This window comes from Saccopteryx leptura, chromosome 13 (assembly GCF_036850995.1).
Source record: "Saccopteryx leptura isolate mSacLep1 chromosome 13, mSacLep1_pri_phased_curated, whole genome shotgun sequence".
NCBI lineage: Eukaryota > Metazoa > Chordata > Mammalia > Chiroptera > Emballonuridae > Saccopteryx > Saccopteryx leptura.
The window spans coordinates 50,107,157-50,125,285 of NC_089515.1; the positions used below are offsets into that span (position 1 = coordinate 50,107,157).

At 42.5% G+C, this 18,129-nt stretch overlaps 1 protein-coding gene and 1 long non-coding RNA gene across 5 annotated transcripts in view; one reads left to right on the forward strand and one right to left on the reverse strand.

Moving 5' to 3' along the window:
* The window catches only part of MCTP2 (multiple C2 and transmembrane domain containing 2), a 189,723-nt gene that overhangs the window by 120,784 nt on the left and 50,810 nt on the right, over positions 1–18,129 (forward strand). For all 4 annotated transcript variants that reach the window (XM_066355202.1, XM_066355205.1, XM_066355203.1 and 1 more), the window contains 3 exons: positions 11,127–11,228; positions 11,886–11,960; positions 14,504–14,623. In XM_066355202.1, the coding sequence (XP_066211299.1) occupies positions 11,127–11,228; positions 11,886–11,960; positions 14,504–14,623 (297 nt within the window). The remainder of the gene's footprint in view (positions 1–11,126; positions 11,229–11,885; positions 11,961–14,503; positions 14,624–18,129) is intronic.
* LOC136384711 (uncharacterized) lies at positions 2,851–16,810 on the reverse strand. The gene is made up of 3 exons (XR_010747646.1): positions 16,742–16,810; positions 10,356–10,533; positions 2,851–3,064 (listed from the first exon to the last, which is right to left on the reverse strand). It is a non-coding gene; the product is annotated as an uncharacterized lncRNA (long non-coding RNA).

Genomic DNA, 18,129 nt, shown 5'->3' on the forward strand with positions numbered 1-18,129 from the left:
CTGGCATGCCCACCAAGGGGCGATGCTCTGCCCCTCTGGGGCATCGCTTTGTTGCATCCAGAGCCATTCTAGCACCTGAGGCAGAGGCCACAGAGCCATCCCCAGCGCCCGGGCCATCTTTGCTCCAATGGAGCCTTGGCTGCGGGAGGAGAAGAGAGAGACAGAGAGGAAGGAGAGGGGAAGGGGTGGAGAAGCAGATGGGTGCTTCTCCTATGTGCCCTGGCCGGGAATCGAACCTGGGACTCCTGCATGCCAGGCCGACGCTCTACCACTGAGCCAACCGGCCAGGGCCTGGCATGCCATTTTATATAGCTACTAAATTTCTGGGGATTACACTCTGAATATTTTTTTAGCAAGTTCTCAGGTGGATTTTAGGTGTATTACAGGGGTGGTTCTTAAACTCTAGAGAATGAACGATATGCTAGGTTAATGTGTGTTGCATGTATGCACACATGTAAATATGTAAAATAGTCTGTTCAAATACCTGTTTAACATGTTGTAATATTGATCATGTTGAGGGTCAGAACACCTCAATAGATTCCAAAGAGTCAGATACTTGACTGTGATCACAATACTATGAAAAAAGAAATTAATAACAAAAGTGAAACGTTCTCAAAACATTTGGTTGAAAAAAAATTCCAAGTAGCTAATGTCTATATCAAACCTGCAGTTATAGAAATGAACAATAAGATAGTATATGTAAAAACTGTGGATAAGGGCCAAACGCATTATTCAGAGGAAATTCTTAACTCGAATGTATTTATAATTAAACAATAAGGGTTGAAAATCATTTAAGCATCACACTGAAAGGAACTAGAGTAAGATGAAACTAAGAATATTAGAAAGGAATTGTTGAATAAAAAATGAGCAATAACAGGAAATATGTAAACTGTGTATTTGATAAATTCAGGTACTAGTTCTGTAAAAAGTAAACAGGCACAAGTCATTTACAGGCCTATGAAAAAAAGAGAAAAGCATATATTATTAAGAATACTCAAAGGACAGGAAATACAGGGATCACAAGGAATAACAAAACTAACTTTTACTGAGTATGAGCAAAAAGTTAAATAAATATAGGGACATATCTTGGGAGAACTTGGGTATTATAAAGGTGTAAAGTCTCCCCAAGTTAACTATAAATATTATACAGCTCCCCATTTGGAAAAAATAAATGTATAAAAATAGCAAGGAAATTTATTTTCAAGACTATAATTGGAGGAATGTGCATATCAGGTATTGAATGTATTGTTTGTTGAAAATCATTAAGTGTGGAAATAGCAAATAAACTTATTAAATTCTACCTTTTTCACCCTACCTCTTTCTCTCATCCCCCAAATAAGAAAATAACAGATTTAAATTGTTTAGTAAATAGGGTTTTGTTTTGTTTTTACAGAAACTGAGAGATTCAGAGAGAGGGACAGTTACAGATAGACAGGAAGGGAGAGAGATGAGAATTCTTCTCCCTTCTTATCCCTATTGATAAGAGGAATAAGTTACAGATAGACAGACAGGAAGGGAGAGAGATGAGAATTCTTCTCCCTTCTTGTCCCTATTGATAAGAGGAATAAGTTACAGATAGACAGACAGGAAGGAAGAGAGATGAGAATTCTTGCTCCAATGAAGAATTCTTCATTGCAGCACCTTAGTTGTTCACTGATTGCTTTCTCATATGTGCCTTGACTGAGAAGTTACAGCAGAGCAAGTGACCCCTTGCTCAAGCCAGTGATCTTGGGCTCAAGCCAGCGACCTTGAGCTTCAAGCCAGTGACTTTTGGGCTCAAGCTAGCGACCGTGGGTCATGTCTATGATCCCACGCTCAAGCTTAAGCTGGTGAGCCACCACTCAAGCCGACAACATCAGGGATTCGAACCTGGGTCCTTTGCGTCCCAGTCCAACACTCTGTCCACTGCACCACGGCCTGGTCAAGCGTGAATACATTTTTTGAAATCTTAAAGGCACGGGCAATTCTTACATTATTGAAAGTTATTAAGAACATAAAAGAAAAATAGAAATTTTATTAATTTATTTCCTGGGACTAGAATAACGCTGATATCAAAAACATACAATGAATGAAAATAAAATTATGTACCTTTCACGGAATACCAGTAAGTTTCAACACATTAGCAAATCTAATTGTGTAATTTATGCCATTGATGTATTAAAGAAAAAAAACTTGAAAATAATTAGTATTTATGGAAGGGGCACTTGATCAAATTGAACATTCATTCTTGATTATGAAAAAATTGTTTAATAAGTTAGTAATTTGTGCTTTAACATGATGAAACATAACCTATCAGAAGTATCACAGACACCAGACTTACTGCTGAAATACTAGAGATATTCCTTGTATTTCCTCTTCCTTAAAGTGAAGATAATAGTACCTACTTCTAGGATTGTTGTGAGAATTTAATGAATTTGTGTGCTTATGAATGAACAGTTAAAAATTAATTGGCTTTGTTTTGGGTGGTGAGCATACAGTATAATATACAGATCATGAATCATGGAATGTACATTTGCAACCTATAGGATCCTATTAATATGACACCAATAAATTTAATAAAAATCTAAGCCTTTTATGTCATATCTGATACAAAAATATAAGAAAAGTGTTACAATGTAATGAAGAAAACATTATTTGTAGGTAATACCTGATAATATCAGATGTTATCTATAAATACAAAGAAAATTAATGACATATTGGAATAAAAAAAGATCAGTCAAGTGTAAACAAGATAATTTTTTTTTTTTTTACAGAGACAGAGAGTCAGAGAGAGGGACAGATAGGGACAGACAGACAGGAACAGAGAGAGATGAGAAGCATTAATCATTAGTTTTTCATTGCGACACCTTAGTTGTTCATTGATTGATTTCTCATATGTGTCTTGACTGCGGGCCTTCAGCAGACCGAGTAACCACTTGCTCGAGCCAGCGACCTTGGGTCCAAGCTGGTGAGCTTTGCTCAAACCAGATGAGTCCGTGCTCAAGCTGGCGACCTCGGGGTCTCGAACCTGGGTCCTCGGCATCCCAGTCCAATGCTCTATCCACTGTGCCACTGCTTGGTCAGGCTAAACAAGATCAAAATTAAAACAAAAGTCAATAGCCATACCCAACAGAAAAACATTTTTAAAACCTAAAAAAAAGCATAAAAATGTCTAATGGTAGGAAAAACACCAATTATACTGATTAAGACCTATTGGGAGAAGTTCTAGAACTGTACTTGAAAGGACATAAAAAAAGACTAGATAATTGGAGCTCATTTAATATATAGTAAACAAAATGAAATCATTGAGGAAAAGTATAACTACTACTATGTAATTCTGGGAAAACTGATTATCAAGGGGAAAATGCATCAGTGTGTTACACCAAACACAGCTACTTAAAGATGGATTAAAAGTCAAGCACTTGAAACAAATTCCATAAATTAAACTTTAAAATAATGGGAAATCTTATATGAGCAAACTACGAAACAGGGATGATAAAGAGAAAAGAATCTTAAGATGTCAATATGGCGAAAACAGAAATTATCTTAAACTAAAAGACAGAGGATAGACTTGTAAGAAATACTCGCAGCACAAAAACAAATGGATTATATAGCACCAACATAAAAGGCTGTCTATTTTAATCAATAAGGGAAAGATGTCAACCTAGCAGAAAAGTTCGTCTGAAGAGGTAGAAATCAGAATCAGTGAACTACTAATCATATGAATGAATGGCTCATGCTTTAGTCACACAGGATTATGATTTTTAGAGTATGGACGATAGAGCCAAACCACTTGGCACCCAGTCTTCTTCCTTAATTGGTTGTGTGATTTCTTTTTAAAATATATATATTTGTGATAGAGACAGAGAGACAAAGAGAGGGGCAGATAGGGACAGATAGGCAGGAACTGAGAGAGATGAGAAGCATCTGTTCTTTATTGCAGCACCTTAGTTGTTCATTGATTGCTTTCTCATATGTGCCTTGACCCGGGCGGGGGGGGGGGGTGTTACAGCAGAGCCAGTGAGCCCTTGCTCAAGTCAGCCACCATGGGGTCATGTCTGTGATCCCATGTTCAAACCAGCGACCCTGCGCTCAAGCTGGTGAGCCCATGCTCAAGTGGGATGAGCCCGTGCTCAAGCCGGTGACCTTGGCGTTTTCAACCTGGGTCCTCTGTGTCTCAGTCCAGTGCTCTATCCACTGTGCCACCACCTGGTCAAACAGCTGTGTGATTTTTGATATGTTACTAAACTCTCTGTTTTTGTTTCCTCTGTGATGAAATGAAGATAATTACCATAACACCTATGTTGGAGGTCTGTGGTGAGGATTTAAATGGTTTGACAAATGTAAAGTGACTACAGTGTAGTACACAGGAGGTACAGTGTTGGCTATCATCTTCATCACCTTTGTTTTAGTCACTTAAATTATTAAATTAATTGGGCCCCGGCTGGATGGCTCAATGGTAGAGAGTTGGCCTGGTGTGTGGACGTCCCAGGTTTGATTCACGGTCAGGGCACACAAGTGAAGTGCCCATCTTCTTCTCCAACCCTCCTATTCTTGCTTCTCTTTCTCTCTCTCTCTCTCTCTCTCTCTCTCTCTCTCTCTCTCTCTCTTTCTCCCCTCCTCCCCTCTTACAGCCATAGCTTGATTAGAGTGGGTTGGCCCTGGGCATTGAGGATGGCTCCATGGCCTCTGCCTTAGGCACTAAAAAATGGCTCCAGTTATAACGGAGCAAGGGCCCCCAATGTGCAGAACATCACCCCCTAGTGGGCTTGCCAGGTAGATCCGGTCAGGGCACATGTGGAAGTCTGTCTCTGCTTCCCTTCCTCTCACTAAAATTAAAAAAAAAAAAAAAAATTACTAAAGTAGTTGAAGCAATTGAGTTAATAAATATAGTCAAAATTTTTCATTAGCAGTGATGAGTAAGTGTAGAAAAAAGATTCTCTCACATTGTTGGAGAGAACATGACTTCGAACAAATCTTGGGGGAGGTGCCTTGATAAAATGGATTAAAATTTAATATACACATATCTTTGAGCATTTATATTCTAGATATCTGTTTTCGAGGGGCAACTGAGACTGGAAGAGATACAGTAATTACCCGCGGTCACACAGATGCTAAACGCCAGAGATGGGAATTGAATCTAAGTCTGTCTGGTCTCACTGTTAATAAACACATGAAAGAAAATGTTCAGTCTCATTAGTTATTTTTTTTAAAAAGCACATATTAAAACAACCTGAGGCCATTTTATTCCCATGAAATTGCTGTATATTAAATAAAAATGCCTACGGTTGGCAGAGTTGCAAGGAAATGGACGGGCTTATTCACAGAGGCGAGGGGTGTAAATTAATACAGCATCATAGGGAGGAAAATCCATCGAGCTAGGTCTGTCCTATGACTTAGCAGTTCCACCTCTAGGAATTTATTTTTGGGAATGCATCACACAGGTGCATAGAAACACCTTTGTATAAAATCATAGTATCTCCAGTGGTTACAAATTGGAAATGATGTTAGTGCTATAGTGTGAATTGGTTAATTGTAGAAATTCATGCCCTGGCCAGTGGTGCAGTGGCTAGAGCGTCTTCCTTGAGGGCCAGGGTTGCCAGTTCTATCCCGGAGTTGTCATCTTGAGCCTAGGGTTATTGGCTCAACCCTGAGGTCTCCAGTCTGAGCCCCAGTTAGGGCTCAACCCAAAGGGCTGCAGCTCCATCCTGAGGGTGCTGGCTTGACTCCTGACGTCGCCAGTTCGAGCCCTGGTCAGGGCACATATGAGAAGCAAATAATAGCACAACTAAGTGGAACAATGAGTTGATGCTTCTCTCTCTCTCTCTCTCTCTCTCTCTCTCACTCTCTTTCTCTCTCTCTCTCCTCCTCTCCCTCCCTCTCCCTTCCACTCTCAAAAAAAAAAAAATCATTTTAAATCATGTGGGAAAATTTATTACACTGGGCAATGTTTCCCATATGTTCTTTTTTAATTTAAAAGGTAAGTGATGAAAAACATATAACTTAAAATAAGACTAAAAATTATTTGTTAATAACAAGCAATTTCTATGTACTTGTCACGTTCTTACTGTTTTTGCTGATTATTTTACACACCCCCTCCAGAGATCTGTATTATTTTTAAAGTCACAAACACAGGATAGGAAACTGCAGAACAGAGAGTTACGTAACTCACCCAAAGTCACCAGCAGTCTGAGACAGAGCCAGGATGCAAACTCAGTTCAGCCAGCTATCTCTAGAGGCCCGATTTTAGCCCAGACACTCTACGATCCTATTTTTATAAAATAAATAACTACAAATCTACATTAAAAACTAGAGATGTGTGTTTCTTTGTTTAAAAATGTAGCATTGTGAGAATTGTATTTTCCCCCCCACCGTTTTTATATAAATTTTGCACAAGTCTCACAATTAATCTCCATTACTTTTGTAAAGATAGCATACATTTTAGGGAGAGGAGTTGGTAAGAAATGTTGGGTACACCAAGGTTCCCTGCCGTTTTTTTGAGGGTCAGACCTAGTTGTCTGACTCAGGCTGAGGATAGAATGAGTTGCCTTGGAAAGGGAGAAAGAAGTGAGGTGTCATTAGTGGAGAGAGTCCCGGGTGATGAACTCAGTGCTGCCCTCTACAGGGCAATGGTTGACTTTGGGTCAGGGCAGTGACCTTGTAGTGGTTCATCCTGTTTGTCACTCATGGCATTGACGTTACATTCCACGTGAGAACGTGAATGTGGATTGCTGCCAGGGAGAGTGCATTGGTTTACCTCTCTCAGCCACATGTCTGTCCACATCACATTTTATTAGAGTCACTTTGCATGTGCCTCAGCTGAGACCGACTGGTGTATCATGGTGTCGACACATTATATTTCCATTTTGCGTGAAATAAAATGCATCTGATTTCCAAGTGCTTGTTGATACCTGGATGTTCTCCGTTTTTTTCACATGCACGTCTGTCTAACTGGGAGAATCGAGACGACTCTTTAGTTTGAATTTTGATCTTAAATTTATATCTTTCCTCCCTAAACTAGTTGATGGTTTTATTTCTTCATGGTGATTCTGATTAACTTGACTGTTATATCAGTTGGTAACTTGTCACATAAAAGAACTTGAGAGTAAACCATAATAATAATAATAATAATAATAATAATAATTCTTTCAAAAAAGTTGCAGGTGAGAAAAAGATTTTCCTCCAACTTCTGTTACATCCTTATTAAAATATTGTTTTCTAATACAATGGATCTATAGTAGTTATCTCTTAGACTCAAAAATTCATTTTAACATCCAACTTTCAAAAACTTCTTCGTATTTACTTCTTTAAAGCTTGTTTGAGCAGATTTAAAATTCAAGAAACGTTTGATTAGTTTAAGTACAATTTCAGGTCCGATTAAAATCTAAAGCAGACTATCTTCTCTGTAATGTATTTGCTGGCTCCAAAATGCTGAGTCATTACTTAGAAACAGACTTTCTGCACTGTCTCATTGGCTGGCTGATTTAATCCGGAAATTCACTCTGAACATGCCTTAAAATTCTTTCTGATATATTCATTATTTCTGAAAATAATGTAAAAGGACATAAAAATACCCACTTCCCTGAATGTGGAAGTTGGAGTCCTACTTAGTTTCAGTCGAGATGACTGTTCGGCACACATGGCTATGCCTGTTACTGTCTGATACCTGGGTTCCTCACCCATGAAAAGGTGGGTATAAAAAGATGTGTAATGCCTAACCTGTGGAGGCACAGTGGATAAAGCGTCAACCTAGCACGCTGAGGTCGCTGATTCAAAACCCCAGGCTCGCCTGGCCAAGGCACATATGAGGAGCAACCACTGTGAGTTGATGCTTGCAGCTCCTGCCTCCCTTTCTGCCTCTCTCTCTCTCTCTCTCTAAAAAATAGAAAAAAGAGAAAAAGGAAAAGATGTGCAACAAGTCAATTTGAAGAATTTTCCATTAACACTGACATTAAAGATAATGTCTATTATTTTATGCAAAGACTCTTATTTTGACCGAAATGAAATCCTCCCAGATTGTCCTAGGAGGAGTCTCCAAATGGATTTAGAGAACCCCGTTGTCATACATTGAAATGACATCATTTCTTTGTTGCCTGGGCTGACAGCAATCCCAAGTTAAACTCTGGTCTTAATTGAAGTGACTGTCTTATACCTAAAGATGGAAAGTGTGGGTACGGCTCTAAATTTTCTCTTGGCTATATATGTCCTATTTAAGGGAGGCTTTAAAATTATAAAGTACTAGGAATAATTTTCTGATTCCTAAGTATGAGTAATAAATGATTCTCGGCAGGAAAATGATGTGTTTCGCTTTTATTTCCTACTCCCTAATGCTCCCCTAGATGCATAGGAATTTGGCAACTTGGGATGCTAGCCAATTTTTATCCTATATTCTGGTGCTGGAAGTTCAATTATATAAAGACTACGGAAAATGAAAAGATTAAACATTTTTTTTCTTTTGGTTACCATTTCAGTGTTTAATTGTAACACTAAATGTTCAAGTGCATTTACCACATATTTCACATACACAATAGTGTATTTCCTCTTTCTCTGGTTCTTGACTTTTTCCCAAAAGATATTCCTGGTAGCAGACAGCCTGGACAAGTGTGGAATCAAGCAAATATTCACCAGCAGGAAAATACGTCAGTTGTGGTTCATTTATGTTTTGAATATTATATAGCAGTTTCAAGAAATGAGGCAGATATGTATATTAATACAGGTTTCCTATAAAGACCTAGGGATCTATACAAAATGAAATTGCAAAATATAGTACATAGAGTTCAACACAGGTGAAAAATGAAAACTGCTTGTCTTAAGGATATGTTTATAAATATCAATTCTCAATAAAAATTTAAGAAGGCTACATGCCAATTCCTAGGTAATTTCCATCAGAGGGAAGGAATGGAGGTATTTATGTAAGTTCAAAGGGACTTTATTTAGCTTTTTTTGTCATTTTTCAAACTTTCTGCCAATTTTTAAACTTGCAGTTTATATCTTTTAAGATAATATTAAAGTACCAAATGTGAATATCCTTAATTAGATCTTTGTTCTTAACAGCAACTTCAGTGTCCCTAGGTGGATTCTGTGTTTTGCTGACACAATACTAGGACATTGAGAAAGAGGAAACGATCATTTACCAAATCAAAAAAAAAAAACCCTCAGAATTTCTTTTATTATAAAATAGTTTCTTTTTCTATTGATACCTCTTGTTCTTCTGTTGACCCTCCCTGACCCTACGGAATCATGGAAATTTTAAGATAGCGGGACAATGTCCAGGGTTGAAGCAAAGCTAAATGGGACGCCAGTTGGCCTGGCAAGTTGTCATGCTGTTTTTGTATTTATCTCTTTCAACTTTAACACCCACAATTTATTAAGTGAGGACTGTGGATACAAGAGGAAGCTCAGAATCCTGTTTGGACACCGTTTAGGAAGGAAGCCGGGTCTTTATGGGGGCACCCCCCTTCCTTGTAGTCACTGGCCAGGAAAACCATCTTTCTGTTTAAGACCTATTCAATCTGGAGAGGTGGGGTGACTTCGGGAAGGAAGGTGACCTCTCCCTTGTAAAGCGGCATGGCTCTGTCCCTCCCCCACACTCCCCCACCCCGGTGACTTATTCAACTCATTTCCGCCCCTGTTTATGAGAACACTTTTGCTGAATGCCCGTAGTGTAGTGACAACAGCAATAGTCATTTAAAATATGGCTCAAATTTCATGGCCTCCTATTTCCTATGTTGTTTCAAACCTGTAGTCGTGACAATCCCTAATGGAGCTGTTGGCCAGCTCAAATTTTTTGCTGATGTCATTTTGGAGTTCACAGGTGCGCCTCCTACAAGCTAGAAGTGTAGTCAGTACATAGGCCGCTACTATGTATTCAATATAATAAAAACGTTGCTGCTGTTAATTCCGAAAAGAAAGCTCCTTCGTGGAAGGCATGTTGGTTCCAGAATGATTCAGGGAATATTTTTCTTCAGTGCCCATGGCCAGATGAGTGCATGGAACTGATGTGACATGCTGGCCGACGGGGTGTATCAGAGGGACTTTTTATTTTGAAGGTTTGTAAGCAGATTGGTACATTTTGAATGTTTTGGGATTTGACCTCAACTTGAGCTATTAGATTTATTTCCTTTGTATTTCTCCCTGGCTGTCAAACAACTGATTTTATTAAAATCAGTTCCTTTATTCAGTTCTTTAAAATATTTTAGTAAGCTTTGTGTTTTGGCATAATTCTCCACATACGGAAAAGTTGCAGAGGTAATACAGAGTTATAGACCACTCACTTAATTTCCCCTAGTGTTAACATCTTTCTTTCTTTTTTTCCCATTGATTTGATATAGAGAGGCAGGGGGAGAGGGAAGGGAAAGGAGAGGAACATCACTTACTGTTTCGCTTCGTTGCTCCATTTAGTTGTGCGCTCACTGGTTGCTTCTCCTATGTGCCCTGACCAGGGATGGAACTCGCGATCTCGGTGTGCCAGGATGATGCTCTATTCACTGAGCCACCTGGCCAGGGCCTCCCCTAATGTTAACATCTCCTGTGGTCTTGATAGATTTGTTGAAACTAAAAAAAAAAAAAAATTAAAAATTTAAAAATACAAATAAAAGAAAAAGAAAAGAAACAGAAAACTGACACTGTATGTTACTGTGAATTGAACTCTAGTCTTTATTGGAATATCACCAGCTTTTCCATTGACGTCTTTCTACTGTTCCAGGATCCAACCCAGGGTACCTAACACATGCATTTAATCATCTCATGTACTTGGTCTTCTGATTCGAGACAGTTTCCAAGAGTTTCCTTTTTCCCCACAACCTTGGCTGTCGTGAGAAATACGGGCCAGGAATTTTGTCAAATATTTATTTTCCCTTAATAAACACAAATGTATAACCTCTGATATTTTTGAAGAAAAGTCCATGTAGAAATAGTAATAATTGATGCCACTAATTTTCCATTAGTGTAGTCAGGTATCAGCCTGCTAGCTGTCACTTTATCTTCTTATCACTTATAACAGCAGTCTAGAATCAAAAGTTGATTTAAGATGGTTTTAGTATTTGCTTAATATTTTCTTTATCTTATGTGAGCCTTCTGCATCCTCAACTTCATCAGTTTGTTTGAACCCCATAGAAAGTTTGTTTTTTGTCTGTTGCTTATAACAGATTCGAGATGGACAAACAAATTGTTACGTGTTGAAGAATAAAGATTTAGAACAAGCTTTTAAAGGAGTTATTTACTTGGAGATGAACCTCATATATAATCCGGTAAGTCTAAGTGGGCTGTACCCCTTCTAGTTTCTCTGTGCCTAACGTGAAAGGTGCCCAGCCCAGAGAGATTCAAATTAATGTCCAAGGTTTCAGAATTATTACGGGGGGGGGGGCAGGATGAGAGGGAGAGGGGGAGAGAGATGTGAAAGTATTTTAAAACTCAGCCATCAGATTGGTGCTGGCCACTCCAGTTTCCAACTGGTATGACTCCTGTTTTTCTGGATCAATGAGAAGAAATGAGAAATGAGCTTCTCTGTACAAACAATGTTTTTATAAGCTGGAAGCAGACATTCAAGGTATTATTGATGAAAGCGTAGCTCAAAATTTGAATGTGAAGGGAAGTTTTCTTCTTTAGAGACTTTAGCTTGAGAACTTCATGATCCCAACCCCTGCATTGGCTTAAAATTCCTCCACTGCGTTGCAGACATTCTGGAGGCTTCCACATGCAGTCTGACCCACCCAAGGGAAGCTCATGCAGTGAGACCCCCGGATCCACACGCAGAGCGAGGGGAGGCCATCGTGTCTCTGCCCCCCACCAGGGGCCTGAGGGGCAGAAGGGGGTGGTTTCCAGGGTCTTCCCAGTCATTAAGAAGAGAAGGAGGGGAATGAACTCCATAGAAAATACCTCCCCCTTTAACAATGATGTCTTTCTAGGTCAAAGCAAGCATCAGGACCTTCACGCCAAGGGAAAAGCGCTTTGTTGAAGACACCCGCAAGTTGTCCAAAAAGGTAGGACTCTGCAGTCAGCTTGCTGCCTGGCACACTCAGAGTCCGGGACCTGAAGTCCTGGTGTTATTACTTGCTTGCACCTCCCCTCCCCTCCCCTCCCCTCCCCTCCCTTCCCCTCTCCTCCTCCTGCCCTCCCCTCCTCCCCTCCCCTCGCCCCTCTTCTCTCCCCTCCCCTCCCCGTCCCTCCCCTCCCCTCCCCTCCCCCCTCTTCTCTCCCCTCCCCTCCCCCCTCTTCTCTCCCCTTCCCATCCCTCCCCTCCCCTCCCCGTCCCTCCCCTCCCCTCCCCTCTCCTCCTCTCCTCCTCCTCCCCTCCCCTCCTCCCCGCTCTTCTCTCCCCTCCCCTCCCCCCTCTTCTCTCCCCTCCCCTCCCCCCTCTTCTCTCCCCTCCCCTCCCCCCTCTTCTCTCCCCTCCCCTCCCCCTCTTCTCTCCCCTTCCCCTCTCCTCCTCCTCCCCTCCCCTCCCCTCCTCCCCTCCCCTCCCCGCTCTTCTCTCCCCTCTCCTCCCCCCTCTTCTCTCCCCTCCCCATCCCTCCCCTCCCCTCCCCGTCCCTCCCCTCCCCTCCCCTCCCCTCTTCCTCTTTTCTCCTTCCTTCTCCTCCTCCAGTCCCTCCTTTTCCTCTTCCTCCCATTCCTTCTCCCTCCTCCTTCTCCTCTTCCTTCCCCTTCCTTCCTCTCCCCCTCCCTTTCCCTCCTCCTTTCCCCTTCCCACTATCACTTTGCCCACCTCTCCACATCTTCCTCCTTTTCTCCCATTCTCTCCCAAAACGAGAGGACTCCAATCCACTTGACAAGAAAGGAAAGACCTAAACTAATATCTACTGGGTGAAGCGGAAGGTGTCTGCCCTCCACTCATCTCCCGATTCCTCCAATGGACAACCCTTCCCAGCCCCAAGCCTATGTGGGCGTTCTCTGACCCACTTGCCCTGCCGCCCTGCCTTCCATCACGGCCCTCTCTGCCTCTGTCCTTCAGAGTTCCTGGGAGAGGGTCTGTCTGTTGAGTCTGTGGCGAGATGAACCCAGCGGTTCTTGAGAGACATCCACCCTTGGACTCACCACCGCCTCTCCTGCCATGTTTGTATTGTCTAAGTTCAGGGCGTGTTGGCACTTCTTGTGGCCAAGGACCTGTCTCACTCTGTGCCCATTGTCCTGCATTCTTCTGTCCTCATTTCAACCAAAAGTACAGATCTGAGCTCACCGGGGGAAGTTTCATATATATATTTCTTTTTAAACATGACTTTTACATTTATTATCCGACCCCTCCCTGTCCTGTTGAGACACCATGCGGGATTTCGCTCTGTACCTATTGTTCCTCTTCGTTTGTGTCACAGAGAACAAAGTGTCCCCTTTTTAAAAGTGTTTATTACTTCCACCCCTTCCTGTGGGGTGTGCAGCTGCAGTGACATAAAGCGGTTAAACCTGAATGGGGCGTCTCATGCCTTTCTTTCCCACGAACCCCTGGACGCGCTGGGGAAGGGCCGGCAGCATCTTCTGCAGGGAGCATCCAGATGTTTTGCTTTGGTCTGCAATAACATCAAGTGTAATATTTATTCTGTGTAATCGGAGCAAACCTCTTATTATTATTGCCTTTTGCTCTGTTTACTTGAAAGTTAAAACCCGAGTCGAGCTAGGTGGGGTGGTGCTTTGCAAACAAATTGAAACAAATCTGCCTGCAACTGGGAGAAAAAACATTTCCTCTGCCAAACACGGACCTCCGCGTGGGGTGGCTCTGAGCTGTGACCGCCCCGGGGGGACGTGGGGCTGGGACCCTGAGCTACGCTAGGACCGACCTCACGCGTCTCTCACCACTAGGTGTCCCCAGCTGCTAGGCGTTCCCTCATTTTCATCAAATTGAAACTGGTACTTCTGACATAAACACTTAAAAGCACTTACTATGTGACAGGCAGGATTCCAAGCGCTTTAATTCCACAATCTCCGAGGTTGGCACTGATATCAACCCCATGGTATAAGAGAGAGGTTAAGAAACTGTCCCAAGGTCGCAGAGCTAGGAGCTGGGGGAAGGGGACTCCTTTCCTAGAACTAAACTTTGCTCTACACTTTTTCTTCTGGACTCAATGAGTTAGAATACCCGCACATTTCTGCTATGAGTTATTCATTTCCTTTTAAACTAAACAAGGTGGGCATTTGCTCTCATTCTCTCTGTTCCTCTCTATTTTTCTCTCTCTAATTCTCTCTCTCTCTCTCTCTCTTTTTCACACACACACACACACACACACACACACACACACACACACGTGTGTGCACACCTGGCTTCGGTAACTATTACCAGCTCAGTTTTGCAATGCACTTTATTAAAATAAGTCATTCTGCATCAAAGGTGCTATAAAACACATTGGCTTTTCTTTCCCCCGAGGAGGGTCGCATTTCAAAGAGAAGTTTAGAAGTAGTAGGAGGACTTTTCATTTCTGTTTCCTCATTGGCAGCCACACAGACCACAATTTACATGACCAAGCCGCCTGATCTAAGGAGAATGATATCTGGGGTATTCAAATTTAGCTCTCTGTTGTCCATGTCTTTATGTCAGATCTTATCAAGAGATGTGGACCGCATGAAAAGAATCACCATGGCGATCTGGAATACAGTACAGTTCCTTAAAAGCTGCTTCGAGTGGGAGTCCACGTGGCGAAGTGCATTGGCATTTGTGGTAAGCCTCCTTTTTTCATGCGCAGGTTATTTACTTCTGAGATCCAACTCCAGTGCAACAGAGCTTTATTTCACTGCATGAGCTGCGCAGTGAGCCTAACTCAGTGAGTTCACACTTGCAAGTAAACTGAATAACATCAGCAGTATCCATTCATTTTTCTTTTTATTTCCTTTTTTTTTAACTCAATGAGAGGAGTGGAGGCAGAGACAGACTCCCCACATGTGCCCCGACTGGGATCCACCCTGCAAGCCCACTAGAGGGCGATGCTCTGCCCATCTGGGGCGTTGCTTCGTTGCTCAGCAACCAAACTCTTTTTAGCACCTGAGGTGGAGGCTGTGGCGCCATCCTCAGCGCCTGGGGCCAGCTTGCTCCAATTGAGCCATGGCTGCAGGAGGGGAAGAGAGAAAGAGAGAAAGAAAGAGAAGTGAGAGGGACAGGGAGAGGGGTAGAGAAGCAGATGGGCACATCTTCTGTGTGCCCTGACTGGGAATCAATCTGTTTATCTTCCTAGGCATAGATTGTTATGTAGAAGATGTCTTTCTAAGATATTCTGTAAGGCAGATTTACCCTTGGAAATCTCTTAATTTATCCAAATGTTACTCATTCATATATCACCTCTAGGTAAGTTTAAGAGAGCCAGCATTCTATATAGTTTTAAATGTTTTTGTCATAGTATTATAACCATGTTTCTTTTTTCTTTTTAAAACTTATTTATTTTAGAGAGAGGAAGGGAGAGACAGACAGACAGATAGAAACATCAATGTGTTTCTGTATGTGTTCCGACTAGGAATCAAACCAGCAACCTCTGCATGTTGGTATGATGCTCTAACTAACTGAGCTATTTGGCCAGGGCATAAATGTGTTTCTATAGTCCCTGCATTGTGTATATTTCTCTCCCCCTGTTCCAGTGAATGCCAGTGTCTTTCGAAAAAAAATGACCATTGAAAAATCATGACTCAATTAAGACAGAATTGCTCTAATTTTTCTTTTAAGTGAACCATTCACAGACTTTGATACAAAAAATATTCGTATCACATTGCTTGAGACATAGGTGGTCACTGCATGTTACAAGCTGTCTCAGCCCACAAAGGAGAACTGCTAATGTACGTGAAATGCACTTCTCACTGGTAACGTTGGCCCAGCCTTATAAGCATAATGAGATCACAGAATCTCAGAGCTGCAAGAGATCTTCAAACTGCTCAAGTCAACTCCTGAGAATCTACGAAACTTGGAAGGACTTGAAAGTTGGAACCACGCAGTCACTTTACATCTCTGGGCATTCTCCTTCACTTGTCCTTGAACAGATTGGGAGGGTCAGGCATGCGGGGAGAAAGCAAGTCTCTCAACTGCTAATCTTGTACGTTTGGTGTTAGCCCAACAATTTCTGTCTTATGCAAAGATCGTAACGGGTCCTGATATGACGAGTGAGTGGTGTGAGTCATGATCCTGGAACAGACATGATCACGGGCTTTCTGGTTCCTGTTTTCTATTGTCAGTGCTCTCTCCTATCTGGAAGGCATACCCTCATTAAAAAAAATTAGGTCCTGACTGGTTGGCTCAGTGGGTAGAGTGTTGGCCTGGCATGCAGACATCCTGGGTTCAATCCCTGGTCAGGGCACACGTGGAAAGTGACCATCTGCTTCTCTTTCCCTCCCTCTCCCCCTTCTCTCTCTCTTCCCCTCTCACAGCCAGTGGCTCAGTTGGTCTGAGCGTCGTCTTCAGACCCTGAGGACAGCTCAGTTAATTCGAGTATGGCCCCAGACGGGTTGGGTCGCTGAGTGGATCCTGGTTGGGGCACATGTGGGAGTCTGTCTCTCTCTCTCCCCTCCTCTCACTTTAAAAAAAAATTAGCCAGTTATGTTTGTGGGTTTAAGGTCAGTCCAACTTTTATGATTCCCAGCTATTAGCAAGTTTATCAGCTCTTTAAGAGGCTTTATCCTTGTCATCAGAGAGCATTTTGTTTGGTCTAGTTAATGAAGAGATTTTTTTATCGCTCCAGGATGCCAAGGGCCTAGGATGGCTGCAGCCTGGACCTGTCATAAGCTTTTCCTTTAGTCTGAAGTTGGTAAAACAATTGATCTTGATAAAAACATTCATGAGGATGTTATTAATCCATACCTGTCTTTGTCCTGGCATTTGTTGACCCATTCCCGTTCCTCACATTCCCCTGGCCGGAGGCTCCGCAGGGTGAGTTCCTCTCCAGCCTTTCTGCCTCCACTTTCTACCTGAGTTCTCTTAACAGCCTTCCCCGTGTGACCCTCGGCAGAAGAAGGAAGTCGACACGACTGGTGGCTTCTTCCCGTCAGCGCCCCAGCCCGCCTGTGTGAGAGAGTGCCCTCTTTCTTGGGCTTCGTTTCTGGCACTGTGATTTTTAGAAAAACAGATCTGTTGCCCTGGGTTATGTAGGAGAATGACAGCGATGATTAATGGGTGGCTGGCCTGATCTCGGGAAAGATTGCAACGCATGAATAGAAATAGGTTGTCTTGTGTGGGGACTTCTGATTGGGTAGGAGCTTTGGCAGGGGGCCACCCTCTGTCCCGCCTGTTCCCTCTGTCAGGTTGTCCCCTCTGCAACTGCAGTCTGCCACGTCATCCTTGAGGATCTCTGAGGCCACAGAGTGGGAGATAAAGGTGGATCTCCACAGTGTGATGCTGTGAGGGTACCTCGGCCCGGGAGCCTGTGGGAGGTCCCACTGCGTGGGGGATGCTTTCTATTGGACATGATTGCAAAACTGCAGAGCCAATTAGGAATGAGACATGCACAAACTCTCTCTCTCTCTCTCTCTCTCTCTGTGCGTTGTCCTGAAGATATTGGAACGAGGAGTGCTCATTTAAACGTGTGCTTTTCAGTTTAAACTCTACATGTATCTCACGTTTTACATTGACCGCCCATGGTGCATTTCAGAGATACTGCAGCTCCGGAGGGGTTTCACCTCCGTTTGCCAACAAAGTGTGATTTTTATCAGAGAATGTTTTTTGTGACTGCAGTTCTGATGGGTCATTCCAGAACGTTTTCTGCTCTTAAAGCAAGAGCATATAAGAAAACATATTTTTAGGGTAAAATTAAAAAAAATATATTTTAGTCTCCCCTGTTTTGTTGTATCTTTTTGAGTAAAATGATGCATAGCCAAGCCTCCATTTTTTTGGGGAAACATCTTGCTTTTATGGGTCTTGCCCACAGACTTACGTTATGACTACTGTGGAGTACTGATAGACGGTGGTTTCATGCCTGGGGACTGCTGTTGGCTCTAGCGCTGTGTCCCTGACTCCAGCTGACTCCATTAAGTGCTGTCCCTTTTGCAAAGGGTTGGATTCTCGGGTGGCCTGGACCAGAGAGAGAGGAAGGGAGGTTGTGACCCTTAAGTCTGGCTTCTTCTCTTCCTTGCTCCTCTCTGGGGAGTACCCTCTTTGTCACCGACGTTACCCACTGGTGTTGGCAGTGGGAGCCGCGCTAGCAGCACGGGCTGAGGGTGGCAGGGTAGGGATTTGGTTCCCACTTCTCTGTT